The 20,344-nt window shown below is 38.9% G+C and overlaps 1 protein-coding gene across 2 annotated transcripts in view; it reads left to right on the forward strand.

Annotated features, from left to right (window-relative positions):
• Positions 1-20,344, forward strand: part of prdm6 (PR/SET domain 6) — a 228,440-nt gene that overhangs the window by 200,796 nt on the left and 7,300 nt on the right. Inside the window, exon 8 of one of the 2 annotated variants that reach the window (XM_033017508.1) lies at positions 9,063-10,899. The exons of the other annotated variant lie outside the window; for it this stretch is intronic. Coding sequence (XP_032873399.1) covers positions 9,063-9,177 — 115 coding nt within the window. The 3' untranslated portion in view covers positions 9,178-10,899. Of the gene's footprint in view, positions 1-9,062; positions 10,900-20,344 lie in introns of those variants that run through there. 2 annotated transcript variants of the gene reach the window in all.

The raw sequence follows: 20,344 nt of genomic DNA on the forward strand, positions 1-20,344 counted from the left end.
CAGCAAACCAAATTTCATATGAACTGGGCTGATAGGAAATGTAATTAATGACTTTGGCAAGCTCTGAAGGACTTAAAAGACAAAATATGTCACAAAACATCATTCATTTTAACAGGTTGATAAATATGTGAGGAGACAGATCATCATTTTAAGGGTAATGTAAGATCTCGCCCAAACTCCAAACTGGAGTTTAGAAGGATGAGGGGGATCTTATAGAAACATATATAATTATAAAAGGACTGGACTAGATGCAGGAAAAATGTTCCCAATGTCGGGCGAGTCCAGAACCAGGGGCCACAGTCTTAGAATAAAGGGGAAGCCATTTACGACTGAGGTGAGAAGAAAACCTTTTCACCCAGAGAGTTGTGAATTTGTGGAATTCCCTGCCACAGAAGGTAGTGGAGGCCAAGTCACTGGATGGATTTAAGAGAGAGTTAGATAGAACTCTAGGGGCTAGTGGAATCAAGGGATATGGGGTGAAGGCAGGCACGGGTTATTGATAGGGGACGATCAGCCATGATCACAATGAATGGCGGTGTTGGCTCGAAGGGCCAAATGGCCTCCTCCTGCACCTATTTTCTATGTTTCTATGTCACTGAATTCTACCAATACTCTTCAGTAGAGAATTCCAGGATTTAAATCCAATGACAATGAAGGAGCAGCAATATATTTCCAAGCACCTTCCTTTCTGTTAAATGTAAGTCCAGCAATAGAAAGTTTACCTTTGATTTTCATTGATCTAAATTTCACCAGGTCCCTATGTTGCCTTGGCATTAAGAGCTGTCATAAGATCATGTGATTGGAGCAGAATTAGGCCATTCGACCCATCAAGTCTACTCCACCATTCAATCATGGCTGATCTATCTCTCCCTCTTATCCCAATTCTCCTGCCTTCTCCCCATAACCACGGACAGTCACCATCCCTTAGAAGTCATCTGTTTAGTCCATATTTGGACCAAGATTGTAATGAAGTCTACAGGTGAGTAGTCCTGGCTACATCCCATCTGAGCATTGGTGAATAGGTAGTCCTAGATACCCTCATTGGCACCATCCTTCATTGTGTGATGATTGAGAGCAGACAGTCGTTGGGTAGATTATATTTATGCTCTTTATTTGTGACGAGGCATAGTTGTGACATTCTCCCCATGATCAAAGAGATGTTAACGGAATATGGGGAGAAAGCAAGAATGGGGTACTGATTTTCTTTGATCAGCCATTTTCATATTGAATGGCAGTGCTGGCTCGAAGGGCCGAATGGCCTACTCCTGCACCTATTTTCTTTGTTTCTATGTTAATAGTTTAGCATACGGGAACCGCCTGGTGAGATGTGGAGCTAATTCTATAGAGTAGAGAACAGCAACTGAGCTGATGTGCTTGGGTTAGTTCATCTCAGAGCACAAACATGCAGAACTGTGAAACTGAATGCACTTTGCACCCACACCTCACCATTACATTAGCCACGGCTGGCAGTTTAGTGTAACCCATTCATTTCAATTGCGTTCATTGAAATTTGATTAAAAAGGTAAGTGCAAATAAGTGGTATTTAAAAAAAGATTATATCCATAAACTAAATGCTTTTAATTTTATAACTTAACTGTTATTTTTGGAAGTAATACATGTATTGGTTTTTATAGTTTAGCGATAGAGAGTGGAACAGACCTTTCTCCCCACCGGGTACATGCCACCTATTGATCACCCATAGACTAGTTCTATGTTATCCCACTTTTGCATCCTACACATTAGAAGCATTTTTCAGAAGCCAATTAACCTACAAACTTGCACATCTTTGGAATGTGGGAGGAAACCAGAACAATCGGAGAAAGCCTGTGTGGTCACAAGGAGAATGTACAAACTCCGCACAGACATCACCCGTAGTCTGGATTGAACCTGGGTCTCTGGTGCTGTGAGGCAGCAGCCCTTCCACTGCACCACTCTGCCGCCCCATGTATTAAAAATATTTAAAATTATTTAATCGATTGAAATTGTTTAAATGCTTCTATTCGTTGAAGATATTTAAAAACAAGTTAAAAATCCTTAAACAGCCAAGTGTCAGAGGGCCATCAGTTTGGAGCTCATTTGCAATTTTGGATGATAAGAGACATGAGTACAGAAACGTCCAGATCAAACACAACTCAGCCCATTATTCATTATTCCTATAATAAATTTGCCAACTGCTCATTTGCCACTCTATTTCGAAGCTTAAAAGCTTAAGCATGGAATGTTTAATTATTTAAATCTCTGGGTTAGTTGAATACTTGATTGTGATTGATTAGAATTGATAGCCTAACAGTACCTAGGTATATTGACCTTCCTTGCATTATACCAACAATGCACATATCATTAACTTTGGGCAATCTATTAAAATGGAGATTATAAAATGAGCTTTCTTTTATATGCCTCATACAAGTTTTCTTTGTTTGAATCATTGGAAACAAAAGTAGGGTAATTAGTATAATGTGCAATTAGTTTGATGTTGGATACTTTAGACTTTTGTCCAAAGGTAATATAACTTCCATATCAAATTTAGATTCATGGAAAATATGAGCTCGTTCATGGAAGATGATCTCTTCATGAGCAAAACTGAAGAGAATTGGAAAGCAGTTCAAATTGTACAACCTCCCAATATATTTTACCACATTTTTGTCTTTTACTCGTGATTCATTTTCAATGTTCTTTTCACTTTCCTGTTCATTTACTTTTCTGTCTGAGATGAGTACCAGTGCTCAAGAGTAATCTCCCAATTGCAGCCATTCAAAGTTAGCACCATGCACTTGGCAGCTTCGTAAAACACAGTAAGATCAAGATCAAGTACACAAAATATTGATATGTGTCCCTATTCAACTTCATACAAGTTTATTGTGGAAAACAGAAGCTCACAGTAGAGGAGGTATTAAATTGGTGTGGATACAAGACTAGCTGTCTCCTGCTTGAGGAAACAAGCAGTGTGCATAAATAGGATTATCCTTGTTGGCAAAGTTTTGCAAGTGGCTACAGGTACTGTACATGCTGATGCCTCAATGTTTTACAACATAATAACTTGGATGAAAGCACCACAGTTTGATTGCTAAATTTACTGATGCCACAATTATAGGTAGAAGAAATATGTTGAGAAGTGGATATAAGGAGCTCACAAAGGGATATAGATAGGTTTAGTGAGTGAGCAAAGATCAGACAAATGTAGTATAAGGTGGGAAAGTGTGAAATTGTCCAAGTTAGCGGGAAAAAATAAACATATTATGTAAATGGTGAAAGAATGCAGAGCTCTGAGTTGAAGAGGGATTTAGAACTTCTGATATATGAAAAAAAACTAGAATGGATGATTAGCATATAATTAGGGAAGCAAACGGAATGTTATTGTTGCTTCCTGGAGAATGTAATGTAAAATTAGGGTGGTTAGGCTTCAGTTATATAAGCTATTGGTGAGTCCCCATCAGGGGAACTGTTAATAGTAATGGTCTCCTTATTTTTAAAAGAATGTAAATATGTTGGAAACACTTCAGAAAAAGTTTTTTCTACACCTAAATGGAATGAGCAGGTTGATTTATGAAAAGAATTTGGACAGTTTAGGCTTTTATCCGTCTGTATTTAGGAGAATGAGAAAGGATATACGAGGGCACTTGACAAGGTAGGTATTGAGAGGAAGTTTTTCTTAACACTAAACAATTGCCCTTTTAAGATGGCAATGAGGTGAGATGTTTTTTCTCATTCACTGGAACTCATGGATCTGTGGAATTATTTTCCTCAAAAGGAAGTGATATTCTGAAATGTCATATTTTCACAGATTTACATCTTCCCACCTTATAGTCCATTTGCTCATTGAAGGCGGAGGTTAATAGATTCTCGGTGGATTAATGTGACCATACTAGGAGAGAAGTTATACTAGGAGAGAAGTTGAAGTTATAGTCAAACCAGCTGTGATCTTATTGAATGAGGGAGTTGACTTCCAGTTCATCTGTTTAAAAAGTTATGGAAATGTACAAAGAAGGTTTATTAAGATGATAAAAGGGACACAAAGTACTGGAGTAACTCAGCAGGTCAGATAACATCTCTAGAGAACAAGGATAGGTGATGTTTTGGGTTAGGACAGTCTGAAGAAGGATCCGGAACTGAAACATAGCCTAACAATGTTCTCCAGGGATGTTGTCTGACCTCCTTCATTTACTCCAGCACTCTGTGTCCTTTTGCGTAAACCAGTATCTGCAGTTTCTTGGTTCTTTATTGAGATGATATCAGGGATACTAAGATTCAATATTCCAGGAGAATAAAGAAAAGGGAGGTCTTTTTGTTGGGACAGGGAATTCTATGGCTGAATGTTAATGCACACAAGCATCTTTTGAGATTAAACAACAAAAGACAAGTTATTATTGGTAACTGATCTGTAATAGGTTTTAAGAGAAAAATGCTAAAATATTTGGAAGCAAAATTACTAAGTCCTATGTGGTGTAAGGAGAGCAATAGGACTAGATGGATAATTCAATTAATACAGACTCAAGGGGCCAGATAGCTTTCTCCTCTGTTCTATAATTCAACAATTCTACTCATTCTTAAGTGCAATGTGCAGCCTACTATTGTACCTCTGGTTGGAAAATTCTTTTCAGGAGATAAGGGCAGTAGAAAATGGACCAAATGTTTCTGCCAAGTTTATTATCCAACATTGCTTCCCATACAAGCTTCAACAAATGTCTTCTTGTTTTCATGAAGCCGTTGAGTCTTTTGTCTTCCCAATTAGTCTGACAGTGCCTCTTAAAAAACAGTGAGATAAGGCAAACTGATTTATAGCTCTCTAATGTTTCTTCCTTCAGGCCAGCAAAAGTTTCTACCCTATTAGTCTGAGGTACATTCTGATGGACTATAAGTGTGAGAAGGCCTTTCTAGCTGTTTGATTTTTTTTGTTGTTTATTTGGAATAAATTGTGCAAATAATTTTCTGAATTTGTTGCCATTAGAACAAATCGGAATTATCAATTCCACTGAAAGCTTCTGCCACTCTATCTTTCTATGAGTTTTCTCCAACATTACCTCAATGGCATCCCTTTTGTATATGGAGCAGTTCCGTTATATGAGCAGACTTATGGATTGTAACAGTCATATTTTGCAGCAAATTGCACTTTGTGTACAGGAGATTGTTTAAATGGCTGATCTAATACGAAAATGCTGGGTTTCCTCAGAATTTGAAAAGACAATCAGAGCACAGAATTTTGTTGATCGAAGATTTTACTCGATAAAACACTTTCCTTTTGTAAGCCGTAATATACACACACAGTTCATGTGCACAAAGATGTAACATGAAGCGATTTAACATCGAGCTTTCCTCAACCTATCAGCCATAGTGCTGTGCAGGCTCAGTGAATACAAAGTACATGCCACTTATCTGATTATACAGATTCTTCCATCTGCACCATCTCACACTGATCCCTGGCAGAGTTAAGCATCAGTTGAAGGGGCAGTAAAATCACGTACAAAAATGGATCTCTCTCGGCAAACAAAAGGTCTTGAGTTCATGTGAAAAGCCTGCAAGAACATTGTCAGCCTGTCCATAAAACAAAACTAGAACACCTAAATACTCCAGTTAAGTGAACACCCAATGCATGTCAACCTCAAGAAATCATGGGATATTATAACAAGTGAGAATCTAGTATCTATTGTATGGAATAGAGTACACGGAAGTGAGTGCAGCTTTCTATAAGAAATAATTAATTTGCGATTTTTGTATTTAGTTGAAGTTTTGAGGAATCTATAGACAGTGATGATCCAAGCAGATTTACCACAATGGTTCATAATCATGAAACCTGGCTGTAAAGGTAACATCGTGAGTAATATGACTGCAAAAATGTGTTTATTTCAGAGAGGAGGGGAAGCAGGATATTGAGTTTTATTTTGCTTTTCTGTTATGATAAACTAACAATAAAATACAATGACGTGGTTCTTAATTCATGAGCAAAATCAGCCCTGAACTCCCATTGACTCTTTCTTATTTTACTTACAAATTTTAAGATAGAAAGTTATAGTGATACAGTATGGAAACAGGCCCTTCGGCCCAACTTGCCCACAATGGTCAACAATGTTCCAGCTACACTAGTCCCACTGAGGTGGGACATTGCAACCTTCACGTGGTCCGCCCTGTTTCGACGAAAGGAATCAACCTGGTGTGCACAAACAAATAAGATCAAATAGAACAAGCTGTCCAACAGTTTTAGGCTGTGCACACCATACGCAAGAAGAAGAAGAAGAAGACTAGTCCCACTTGCCTGTGCATGGTCCACATCCCTCCAAACCTGTCTTATCCATGTACCTGCTTCTTAAACGATGGGATAGTCCCAGCCTCAACTACCTCTTCTGGCAGCTTGTTTCATACACCCATCACCCTTTGTGTGAAAAAGTTACCCCTCAGATTCCTATTAAATCTTTTCCCCTTCACTTTGAACCTGTATCCTCTGGTTCTCGATTCCCCCACTCTGGGCAGGAGACTCTGTGCATCTACCCGATCTATTCCTCTCATGATTTTGTACACCTCTATAAGATGCCCCCTCATCCTCCTGTGCTCCATGGAATAGAGATCCAGCCAACTCAAACTCTCCCTATAGCTCACACCCTCCAGTCCTGGCAACATCCTCATCAATCTTTTCTGAACCCTTTCAAGCTTGACAATATCTTTCCTATAACATGGTGCCCAGAACTGAACACATTATTCTAAATGCGGTCTCACCAACGTCTTATACAACTGCAACATGACCTCCCAACTTCTATACTCAATACTCTGACTGATGAAGGCTCCTGCAACTCAGCCTTCAAGGAACCATGTACTCCTAGATCCCTCTGTTCTACAACACTATCCCGAGGCCTACCATTTACTGTGTAGGTCCTGCCCTTGTTCGGTCCCAAAATGCAACACCTCACACTTCTCTGTATTAAATTCCATCAACCATTCCTCCACCCACCTGGCCAATCGATCCAGATCCTGCTGCAATCTTTCACGACCATCTTCACTATCTGCAAAACCACTCACTTTTGCATCATCAGCAAACTTACTAATCTTGCCCTGTATGTTCTCATCCAAATCATTGATGTAGATGACAAACAGTAACGGGCCCAGCACCAAATCTTAAGGCATGCCACTCGTCACAGGCCTCCAGTTCGAGAAGCAACCTTCCACCATCACTCCCTGCTTCTTTCCATGCAGCCAAATTACTATCCATTCAGCTATCTCTCCTTGGATCCCATGGGATCTAACCTTCCAGAGCAGCCTTTATATAATATTGTGTTGCATTTACAACATATAAACAGACCATCCTTTGGCCTCCACAAATGCTGCTTGGCAAGATGTGTTTTTCCAGCAGTATATCTTTTGCTACAGAAACAGGCACATTCGGCCTACCATATTTATAATAGGATTTCATAAGGTCATAAGGAATAGGAGCAGATTTCGGCCATTCTGTCCATCAAGTCTACTCCGCCATTCAATCATGGCTGATCTACCTCTCCCTCCTAACCCCATTCTCCTGCCTTCTCCCCATAACCTCTGACACCTATACTAATCAAAAATCTATCCATCTATCAATCTACCTATCTCTGTCTTGAAAATATGCACTGACGTGGCCTCCACAGCCATCTGCGGCAAAGAATTCCACAGATTCACCACCCTATGACTAAAGAAATTTCTCCTCATCTCCTTCCTAAAAGAACGTGCTGAGGCTATGACCTCTACTCCTAGACTCTCTCACTAGTGGAAACATCCTCTCCACATCCACTCTATCCAAGCCTTTCACTATTCTGTATGGTTCAATGAGGTTCCTCCTCATTCTTCTAAACTCCAGCGCGTACATGCCCAGTGCCGACAAATGCTCATCATAGGAAGAACCATTGTAGCAGAATTTGACAGAGCAGGTAAAGCAAAATATTAAGGGATAAAAGGATATTTTAAACAGTTGGTTTGCCTTGCAATAATTCATTTAAAAAATAGTGCTTTAAATAGTCCGTGGATGGCATTGAGTGATGCTGGTTTATCCACTCTGAATATCTGCACCTATATATTCCACATTTAATTTGCACAATCACAGGAGATAATTCAATTTCATGCAAAATACCATTTAATTTCTTGGGAGTATATTTTAGCAGTCAAAGATTTTTACATTTATATATTATGTAAATGCATCAAAGAGTAGTCATACATGTGTACACATTCACATACGCACACGCAGACACACAGGTGCATGATATATATGTATGCAATAAAGTTAAATTATATTCTGTTATTTTGAGGACAGATCGTTCAATCTGTGCAATAATTGAGCAGGTGTTTTATTTTAAAATATCATTAAAAACTGACCAGTTTCATTATTCCCTATATGCCTTTACATAGTGGCGAAAATAATAATAGGATGTCCATTGAATATTTGTATTCAAACGACAAATAAAATGTTACAAAGTGTCTTTAAACTGTGCCATTTAGAAATTCCTTGGAAATGTATGTTATAAATTAAATGTAATTGCTGGTTTTCAGACCATCCTATTGTAGTATGAAAATCTGACTTTCAAAGATTCTTGAACATTGCAGAATATGCTGATGTTCAGATTGCCAAGAACACCTAAATATCTGAAACACTTTTCTGTAGTTAAGCTCGAAGTAGTTCCCTGAACATGATTTGCCATTTGCAGCCTCCTCCATCTGATTTTGCATTAGTGAAAGGTGAGATTTAGCCTGTCATCAATTTCTCCTCGGGCTCTTGAGCATCCGACAGGGCTGCTCCTTTGATGGCATGCTCCTGAAAATCTCTTTTTGTTCTTTATCTATTTGAACTGACAGTGATCAGGACCATAACAGAACAGGCATCTCTTGAGAAATCACCTTACTCTCTGCCAATTGACAGATTCCTCTGTTCTGAATCAAGCAGACCTTGTCCCATCACTTACATCAAGGCTGGGCAGTAGCCACCAATTAGACCCTGGGAGCCTTGTAAAATCCGCAGCCACTTTTAAGTGTCTGTTCCGATTAGTCGGGATGAGAAAATGGCCATCACCCTTTACATGCAGCTCCCTGTCTCAATTTTCTCATTGCCTCCACAGGTGCGAGAAATGTGATCGGAGCTTCACACAAGCCACGCAGCTGAGCCGCCACCAACGGATGCCCAACGAGTGCAAACCAATAACAGAAAGCACAGAATCAATTGAAGTGGATTAACTGATTGACTGGCTGGAATTAAACTGCAAGGAAAGTCATGATTAAATGTCACGGACACTTAAGCAAAACCAAAGATTTCCTCTGAGCAACTTTCAATCAGCCCCAGAAAACCAAAAAAAAACAGTAATAAAATAAGTAAGATGTTAAAAGATATTGATCTTGGCATGGGAGAGAGAGAGAAACCAACCAAGAAAAAACAGATTATTTATTTATGATTAGAGATACGAATCATATCAATGGACCAAGTCAAAACGATGGGAGACTTGCAGAGATTCTTATGCCCAGAATATATTACATTTCTAAGAACCTTTTAATTGTTATTTAATACCAAAGTGAGAAAAAATATTAATCAGTGGGTTCAGTAACCTGCAATTGTGACTGAGAATGCACATTGTTTTATTGCACCTTTTTAAGCATGACTTTAGGGACACAGATCTTTTATCCTTTTTTCCCCCCAACGGTGATGTCTACAAGAAGAGCAAGAAATTGCATTTTGAATCGCAGATTTATTGTAAAATGCAAAGGTGCCATTTTCTTCCTGGATTAAGACTCCATACAATTCAGTATTACTGACTTTACAAAAATGAAATATACAATTTGTTTATCTTGCCCGTTCAATCGTTCAAAATGTAAAACTGCATCAAAGCAATGTTAAATGTAAATGTATTGCTGCAGTACAGCTGGCAACATGTCTGTCAGCAGAGCTATGAAAGCCAATGCATCTAAGTAAGTTTGAACAAATATTTGTCCATAAACTCTCAGGCAGAATAATAATTCAGCCTAAATTTGGGCTGATGGTGAAATGCTTCTTTTGATTACATTCTCTCCTGCATGATTAATTCTTTGAAACACACCTATTACTTTAAGCACTAAAATTAATGTAAAATAATGGGAAAGGTCTATGTTAAACTCACAATTTGGCAGAAATACATCATATATGTAGGGATAAGCCATAAGCGGGTTTGTAATCCGACATCCTCTCATACCGTCCAAACACAAAAGCCTGGCTATGTTTTCATGTTCTAACAGAACAGTTACAATCATCTAAAAGGGAATGAAATTTGATGAATCAGATAACTGGTATAAGTCTGCTTCTCGTGCTGAAGTTGATGCTTGTGTGGGTGGGGAACTAAATTACACAGACTGGTCACTCTGGTTTCATCTGTAAGTCAGATATACATAACACACTGGTGTAGGAGAAAACTTGTGGTTCTGTCACATCATTCCTTATCAAACTTTTGCAGCATAACTGCATTCAGAGAGAATATATTGAGTAACATTATGAATATTTAAGAATCATTAGGGTGTACATAACATTATGCAGAAAGATGCAATTCATCCATTAATGTTATCCACCATTAAACTCAAACTTAATTACATTCATTACATTACATCAACTACATTACTTGAATGGGCCATATACACATCAAAATGGTTACACATCTACGAATATGGAACTTCCATTTACTTCCAGTTATTCTGTTGGACTCAGCAGCCTGTACACAATTTAATCACAACAATTTATAGAGGAATTAAAATTGTGAATGTTATATTCTGAATACTTGATATTAAGATGCATAAAGGCACACATCAGAGTTCTTGAATTACCTCTGCACTGGCCACATGTTTTGGACTATATCATTTTTACATAACCATTGAGCAATATTGTATAACTGAGGACACTCCATGTTGGAATAAAAGCTGGATGAGGTTTTAAAATCACAACTCGTTTTTGCCCTTTGGTAATTGCCACTGCACTTTGGCTCGTTGTTTTAAGTTCACTTTGAATGTACTAGCATTTGTAACATACAATTTTACATTGCCCATTATGAATATTAAGAACAGAAAATATTATCAATGTACTTTCTATGAATAGAACAATACAGGAACTAAGTACCATATTTCGAAAATCAAAATGGTTTCAGTTATTTTCCAAAATACAAGCAAATACAAGCATGTAGTTCAGCATGGACAAAACGGGCTGCAGAGCCTATTTCCATGCTGCATGTCAATGACTATTGAGTACCCTATTGACCCATTTCATTATTGCAAAATGGGAACTGCATTGATTATTCAGTTTATATCCTTCCGTACAGTTAATTCCTGCAAATTTTTTTTGGTTGACAGGAATCCTTCCCTGCCTCGTATAATGTTATTCTTTTTTCTATTCCAATTTTTATGTTAATTTGTGCCATTAATTAATTACTATGGAAAAGTCAATCAGAATTTTGAATGCTACTTGGCCATCTGGAAATAATTGTCCACCTACCCATGGTGGACAAAAATAATAAAGGCATGCCATTCTCAGAATGTACCTCTTAAAATTTTAAATAACCCCCAAGCCAGCTTGGAATGAAGATTGTTAACATGTAAGGGTATTGCAAATAAAAAAGACACAGAAAAAGATAATATTTGGAAAAATGCAATTTTTAGCTGACAAACAATAATATCATACTTGATGGATAGTGTTATTTGTTATTATGCTCATTTGCAATTATCCAAACTCTCCTGTGACATTAGGTGGCATGGACATCAACCTCCTACAATGTACAAGTTATCCAAAGACCTATCTAGAAATAATTTTAAAAATATGATATAATCTTAATGTACAATTCAAATAAATAACACCATACATATTTTATCAATGATAGCTGCACTAGAGTTAAATAGATGCAATATGTATTATTATGGACTATTTTTTGGTTTATGATACATTCTAAATTTTCACTCGACTATTACTTTTCCTGAATATATTTTATTACTACAAACTATTTTCTGAGTATTTTCTAATGGAATATAAGGAAAATTCATTTTTGTACATTTTCTACATGGCCAGGGAGTATTCTAGCTCAAAACAACATCAATAGTTTTAACAGAGTTCCCTATAGGAAATACACCACCGAAAGAAAAAAATCTAATTGCTGTACTAATCATTGCCAAAAAGTCTTGTGTTTTTAATATGATTTGTATGATGTACATATGTTTTAATATGTCACTCCATAGAAAGGGTAGATGAATAAAGAACAAACTAAATTTAATATATACACATGGAGTAGGTGTTACCATTTCAGAGACAAATATTTTTTTCTTTTTTGATAAACCTCTCTCCAAGTAGAACAAAATTGAATGACTTGAAGATGACCATTTACCGATGCATTATGTTGGCTCAATGACACAGACCCTTTCTTGAACAAATCACAACAAGGCTTAATGTTTACTGGTCTAATAACTAATAGTTTGAATCCTTGACTACTGCCAGCCCATTGGCATTGATTGAGATGCTAAACCAGAAGGACAAGCTGCAGAATGGAAGAGATATTTTAATGGGTCTGAGAGTGATAATAATCTGGGTGGGAAGGAGGGAAGGGCACGGAAAATAATCATAAATTATTGATCAATAAACACTTTTTAAAACACTCAACTTTTCTTTTTTTGTGATTTTACTTTATTTTGTACGGTGAAAACTTCAAGAAAGAAAATGGTGCTTGCATTCAAAAATGTAAATGTTCAATTAATCTGATGGCTATCAAACTAATGTAGAACTATTTAAGATAGTAACTTTTACACAGTAGCTTTACTGAAATTACATTTTGATTAATAACTTGGAACTAGGCAGGCAAAAAGGCACAAATAATTTTTATTTATAGAAACATAGAAACATAGAAATTAGGTGCAGGAGTAGGCCATTCGGCCCTTCGAGCCTGCACCGCCATTCAATCTGATCATGGCTGATCATCCAACTCAGTATCCTGTACCTGCCTTCTCTCCATAGCCCCTGATCCCTTTAGCCACAAGGGCCACATCTAACTCCCTCTTAAATATAACCAATGAACTGGCCTCAACTACCTTCTGTGGCAGAGAATTCCACAGATTCATCACTCTCTGTGTGAAAAATGTTTTTCTCATCTTGGTCCTAAAAGACTTTCCCCTTATCCTTAAACTGTGACCCCTTGTTCTGGACTTCCCCAACATTGGGAACAATCTTCCTGCATCTAGCCTGTCCAACCCCTTAAGAATTTTGTAAGTTTCTATAACATCCCCCCTCGATCTTCTAAATACTAGTGAGTACAAGCCGAGTCTATCCTGTCTTTCTTCATATGAAAGTCCTGCCATCCCAGGAATCAGTCTGGTGAACCTTCTCTGTACTCCCTCTATAGCAAGAATGTATTTCCTATATACATATAGTTGCAGTTGACATTTTACACCATCAGGTAGATAACTACAACTGATATTTTATTAGGTGTGCCATCAAAGCTATTTTTAAGCTTTTCTTTAGCTAATTTAAACATGAAATTCAATCAAAACATTTATATAATAATTTATGAAAACATACCATATAGATACAAAAGATTTTTATGGGGGGGAGCAGTACTTAGAAATGCAATATCATATTATTATACCATATTGGTGCCATTGTAACCTCTGTACATTATTATATGAGATTGATTCTAACTTTCTGTGTAAGAGAGTACATTTTCTGATTATACCAGAAGCATTAACTGAAAACCTTTAGATTTATTGATTAATTATAAAAAATGAATTAAATAGTACAATACTCCTGACTAAATTGACTGTTACAAATATAATAGTTCTGTTTATGCTACGAAGGCACACTATCTTCTCTGTGTTAGTTTAAAATAGAATGTTTAGTGTTTTTCCTGTCGTAGATATACCCTGACAGACATGTTTCTATTGGGGATCATTATGGACAACATTCTTCTTCTTCTTACGTATGGCGTGCACAGCTTAAAGTTGTAAAACAACTTGTTCTGTTTGATCTTCTGTTTGTGCACGCCAGGTTGACTGCATTCGTCGAAACAGGGTGGACCACGTGAAGGTTGCAATCTCCCACCCCTGGACAACATTTAAAAGGCATTTATTTGTACAGGTACTTGGATAGAAAAAGAGCAGAGGGATATGGGCTTAATACAGGCAATTGGGATTATTGGTGAAAGACATTATAGTTGGCATTGGATGAGGTACGTTGAAAAAGGTCCATCCCTGTGCTGTGTGAGTCTATGATTCACTGAGTGGGAATTTGGCAAAAGTGGAAGTGCATTCTGAAAAATGCTTCACAAAGAACAGTCCTTGGAGAAAGGAGGAGAGCAGAAAGGATGAGTGTGGGTGGGTTATTGTTGGGGCTGGCAGATAATATGCAGGATGCAGAGGCTGGTGGGGTGAAAGGAGATGACCAAGGCAACTTTCACAGTTCTATCCTGCACACTAGGAACAACTTACAATTTCACAGAAGCCAATTAACCTACAAAAGTATACGTCTTTGGAGTGTGGGAGGAAACCGGAGCACCCAGAGAAACCTCTCACGGTCACATGGAGAAAGTATAAACTCCGCAGAGATAGCAGCCAGAGTCAGGATCGAACCCAGGTCTCTCTGGCGTTGCAAGGCAGCAACTCTACAGCAGCACCACTGTGCCACCTCTGTCTTTGTATATACATGTACAATCATTTTAGCAATCTATCTGCAAAATGCATTGACACATTGATGGATTGGAAAATGGAGCAGTGGTGTCAGTGACAGTCAAGTCCTATTTCTGTTGCCTCTTAAGTGCAAAAGAGGAGATGAAACAGCTGGCATTGTGATGTGCACTTGCTCCATGTGTGCTGCCACCGGTTTCTGTGCTGTAAATCTCTAGGAATGTCTGAACTGCAAACTTGGCTCATACAGCAGAAGCTTCCAATGCAAGTTCAAAACGGATCAGTGAAAGTGAAGGGAAAACTGTTGGACAATTTGTACCCCATTACCCATCTTGTGCATTTCAATCAGATTCAGCCACTTTATTTTCTATAGAAACAATCTATGCAATCAAGAGAAACATATCCCAACATAGAATTGTACAGCGCAGGAACATGCCCTTTGGCCCACAATGTCTGTGCTGAGAATGATGCAAAATTAAACTTATCTCCTCTACGTGCATGAGATCCATCTCGCTTCATTCACTACATGTCCATTTGCCAACCTAAAAGCCTGTTAAACACTGTTGTATCTGCTACCACCACCAACTCGCATTCTAGGCACTCACCATTCTCTGTGTAAAAAACCTTGAACTGCACATTTCCTTTAAATTTCCCTCTCTTGCCTTAAACTTATGCCCTCCAGTATTTAACATTTCCATCCTGGGAAAAAGGTTCTGTCTGTCTACCCTATCCATTCCCCTCATAATTTTATATACTTCTATCAGGTTTTCCTAAACTTTGATTACTTCCACCATGGCTTCAGTCCCTACCACTTACATAATGTACTGCATGCATTAGCCCAGACTATGCCAGCAGATTCTCCTAAAACTCTGAATTCCACCACCAAGTCTGTTCGGACAATTCGCATACCGTCCGAACAGATCCACGGACGATCCTGTCTCCCAGGTTCTGCACACCGCTCTCTCTCATCTTGACAGCCAGAAGGGGGGTTATGTGAGGATGCTGTTCATAGACTTCAGTTCAGCCTTCAACACGATAGTCCCCACCAGACTGGCCGAGAAGCTGCTGGAATTGGGGCTCAACACCCCCGTGTGCCTGGGTCCTGGACTTTCTCACCACCAGGTAGTCAAGATGGGGGGAAATACATCGAAGTCCCTCACCCTGAGCACAGGATCCCCCAGGGTTGCATCCTCAACCCCCTGCTGTACTCCCTGTACACACATGACTGTGTGGCCAGGTTCAGCTCCAACTCGATAATCAAGTTTGCTGATGACAATGTGGTGGTGGGCCTGACTCAGACAACAATGAGAAGGCCTACTGGGAGGAGATGGCTGATCTGGCACTCTGATGTCAGGACAACAGTCTCCTCTTAAATATCAAAAAAACGAAGGAGCTGATCGTGGACTTTAGGAGGGCACATCATCCGAGGACATATACACCATTGAAGATAAATGGGGATACTGTGGATAGAGTGAGCTGTTTTAAATACCTGGGAGTCCACATCTCTGAGGACATGACATGGACATCACACGCTGCAGCACTCGTGAGTAAGGCAAGGCAGCGCCTTTACCACCTCAGGCAATTGAGGAAATTCAAAGTGTCTCTGAGGATCCTCCAGTGCTTCGATTCAGCGGCTGTGGAAAACATCTTGTCCGGAAATATCACGATTTGGTTTGGGAACTGCTCTGCCCAGGACAAGAAGGCTCTGCAGAGAGTAGTGCGTTCGGCCAAACGCACTATGGGAACTACACTCGCCCCCCTGCAGGAACTATACATCAGAAGGTGCAACTTCAGAGCCAAGAAGATCATGGGAGACACCTTCCACCCCAGCAACGGACTGTTCCAGCTGCTACGGTCAGGCAAACGCCTCCGTTGCCATGCTGTGAGAACGGAGAGGATGAGAAGAGTTTATTCCCAGAGGCCATTAGGACTGTAAACTCCTTCTCTCCAGGGATTAACTTTACTGTACCATTCTACTGTTGTGTGGTGTCTTTTTAAAATTGCTGTTTTTTTCCTTTCTCTTCCCTCCCTCCCACAAATATGTAATATATGAATATGTGATTCTGTTCCATTCTGTTTGTAGTCTGTTTGTTTATTTTTTGCACAATTCGCAAGCATTGCCACTTTTCATTTCACTGCACATCTCGTATGTGTATGTGACGAATAAACTTGACTTGACTTGAAGCAAACACCGGCACTCAGTGGATGGGGCCGCCACCATTTTTAGGTTCTGCTCCAGGTCACACAAAATGCTTACTTGCTGGTTTTTGCATTTTTGTTAAGTTGAGATCTTTTAATTGAATAGATACACAAACAGAAAAGATTTAGAGGCCAAACGCAAGCTAATGGGTCTAGATCATGTAGACTTGGTCGCTATGGACGAGTTGGACCAAAGGTCCTATTTCCACCGAAAGACACAACATGCTGGCATAACTCAGCATGTATCTGAGTTGTCAGCAGGTCAGGCAGCATGTTTGGATAGATGGGTTGTTTTGATTCGGGACCCTTCTGCAGACTGATGGCCTGTTTCAATGCTGTATACCTTTATGGTTCTACATGACAGAATAAAGATAACACCTTCACTAGAAGGACTGCAGTTATTCAAGTAGTGGTTAAGACAAGTTTGAAGATTAAATGTTCACCTTGATGGCTAAATCCCCCCCAAAAATTAAAAAGCAAACTATGCATGACGTACCTTGGTGTCACCTTGTCCAATTTCTTGGAATAACTTGTAAGAAGAGCATTGGAAGATTTCATTAGATCCCTAAATCATTGTTTCCAAATGGAGATAATATTCAAAACAAGAGCTTAATATTTCCTCTGAAGAGTGTGCTGTCCATGCTTGTTGCTTGTGTCCCAGTTAAATCCACTCAGACCCTCATAGAACCTTCCATCTGGAAACTGGCTCCTGAAGCCGGCTTCAATCTGACTGATTCAATTGCATATCCCACAGACGTGTTTTGTTTATAGTCAAGTAGAGGCTTTGGGCTGAATCAATTGGCAAAACTTACAGAGGCACTCACACCTAATCAAAAACCTTCCAAAAATAAACATTGCACTTTTTATTAAAAGTTATGAAATAATTAATTAAGATCTAAACTTTTTTTTTAAAACTTAAAGCAATTAAATGCCTATAATCTAACTCAGCCAATAGGTGGCACAGTGGTTAGCACTACAGCATTAAACCTCCAGCGACCAGAGTTTAACACAGACCTCTGGTGATGTCTGGGTGCAGTGTGTGCGGCCTCTCTGTGACCAAGTAGGATTTCCTTACATGCTTTAAGTTTCTCCCACATCTCAACGAGGTGGAGTTTAATTTGTAATTTATAGTTACTCTTGTTGATGGGTGGTCAGAAAATCAGAGGGCAATTGATCGGCATATCAAAGAGAACAAATATTAGTGAAATATGTGGGGGAACGGAAATGATGTGATACATATGAAAAGAAAATTAAATGGAATCAAGAAAATGTCAATTGCAGAAATCTACCATTCCCCCTTCAAGCCCTTCAATACAACAGGGAAATGGAAAAAGCCCCTGCTCCATGACTGGGCTAAACACTTCAGAGGCAGCCACTGCCATCCTCAATGTTCCATTGATAAATGCTGACTGTTCTACTTGTAGTTACTGCTTTTCCTGCAGGGGTTTCGCATGACAATGCTGTTTTCAATTTGATTGTGCAGAAACAGCAAGGAAATTATTAAGGATGGAAAGGATACTAATTACAAAAGTGTAGAGCGATTGTATCAGTGAATGGCAGATCCTTCTCTGGGAAGAGCATAAAAAGATTTGCCACACTTCAGTGACATCTTGCAGGAAGGTACAGATAAAATTGCACTTTGTCTATGGAATTGATGAGAACTATATTCTGCACTTTACCTCAGTACACGTGACAATAACAAACCTAAACATAAAACCTAACGAATAAAACCTAACATTTAGACAGGTACATGGAATGCGAACTTTATCCATTCCTTTCCCATTCCTTCGCCTTCTCCAATAATTAATATTTCAATTTTATCCCGAATATACCTTTACCTTTCCACAGTGATGGACAGTGCTACTGTGCACTCAGCCCCATAGATTCGTGACTATTCCTGTTCAATTAAATAAACTGTTGCAGGTTAGCTGGCCTATTTCCCTCTATATTCTTTGTATCTAGCTTTTTCTGGAAGTCCATACACATAAAATGTTGCCAGATGCCTGTATTATCCAAAACTCAACATTATACATTTGCTGCTCTTCTTCTTGTGCATTTACTTATAAAACATGTTGATACTGACATTTACTTTGAATTTCAAAATAGAAGAATGCAATATCATATATTATAAGACTTGTGTACAAAATCATGAGAGTAATAGATTGGGTAAACACAGTCTTTTGTCCCAGAGTAGGGGAATCGAGAACCAAAGGGCATAGGTTTAATCTGAGGGGGGGGGAGATTTAATAGGAACCTGAGGGTAACCTTGTTACATAAAGGGTGGTGGGTGTATTGAACGAGCTGCCGGAGGAGGTGTTTGAGGCAGGTACTGTCGCAACATTTAAGAAACATTTAGACAGGTACATGGATAAGATAGGTTTAGAGGGATATGGCAGGCAGGTGGGACTCATGTAGATGTGTCATGGTGGCCGGTGTGAGTAAGTTAGGCCAAAGTGCCTTTCCATGCTGTAAGACTCTATGTCTCTCTGACTATGACCTTCACCAAGATATTCTTTACACCTCTGGCAGTGTGCTGTGGATCAATGAATGATTATTTTGAGAACTAATTTACTGTAAAATTCTATACCACCTGAAGTTCAAAGCACTCCAGAATAGCTCTGACAACATGAGTATGTTAAGGGTCATTTCATTCCTGCACTCCACCCTTGCAAAGAGAGTGGGATTGGAAGTGACAGTACAGAGTTTGGGGAGAAAGAGATGTGGAGAAGGGGAAGTTTTAAGGGCAGAGGAAGTTGAAACCTTAACAGTCAACTCAGAGGATAAGGAAGACGCAACTCACTGATTTCAGGAAGGTTGAGGACTTTTCAGGATAATTACTGCCATTAGAGGTAGAGGTGGTTTCAGCAGTCTAAGGGATTTTTATTTTTAATTCATAGAGGAGCTACCTTAAGTAAGTAGCGATGGAGTTTGAGTTCCACACACTTCACATGCCTTCTCAGATGGGTTCCCTTAGATTCTGATGAAGGTCTCAGAACCAATATGTTTTTTTCATTCAGGTTACCATGTGGGTTGTAAAAGGCCTGTACTATCTGAAGATCAGTCATCTAACCTGAAGATCAGTCATGGTGCCTCTTGCATGTGGGATCAATGGACTATTTCTGTACACTTGCTAATCGGGGACGTGCTTGGGTATGGCAATACTCTACTGGACTGTTTATAAGAAAATAATTTCACTCTGTGTTTGTACTTTGTACATGTGACAATAAGAGCACATTTGATTATTGCCCTTTGAAGTAATATAAAAATAAGGTAAGTAATGTTCAGGCCTGCTCGCAAGTCTGAGGCAGAGAGAATGTGGATGAGAAGTCACAGAGCTCTTGTAATCAGAGTATTTTCCGATGGAATCCTTTCATAATGCACATGAAAACTGCATTCATCTGGAATTTCTAGGATTTTGAGTTGAGCATAAAGCGCCTTTTTTACTTCTATGTTTCGAATGTCTCGTCAACATTCAGATTTCACCAGGCAACCTCTTGGGGTATTTGAGTTTTATGCAGATTATTATCAGATGCTG

This window comes from Amblyraja radiata, chromosome 3, assembly GCF_010909765.2.
Source record: "Amblyraja radiata isolate CabotCenter1 chromosome 3, sAmbRad1.1.pri, whole genome shotgun sequence".
Taxonomy (NCBI): domain Eukaryota; kingdom Metazoa; phylum Chordata; class Chondrichthyes; order Rajiformes; family Rajidae; genus Amblyraja; species Amblyraja radiata.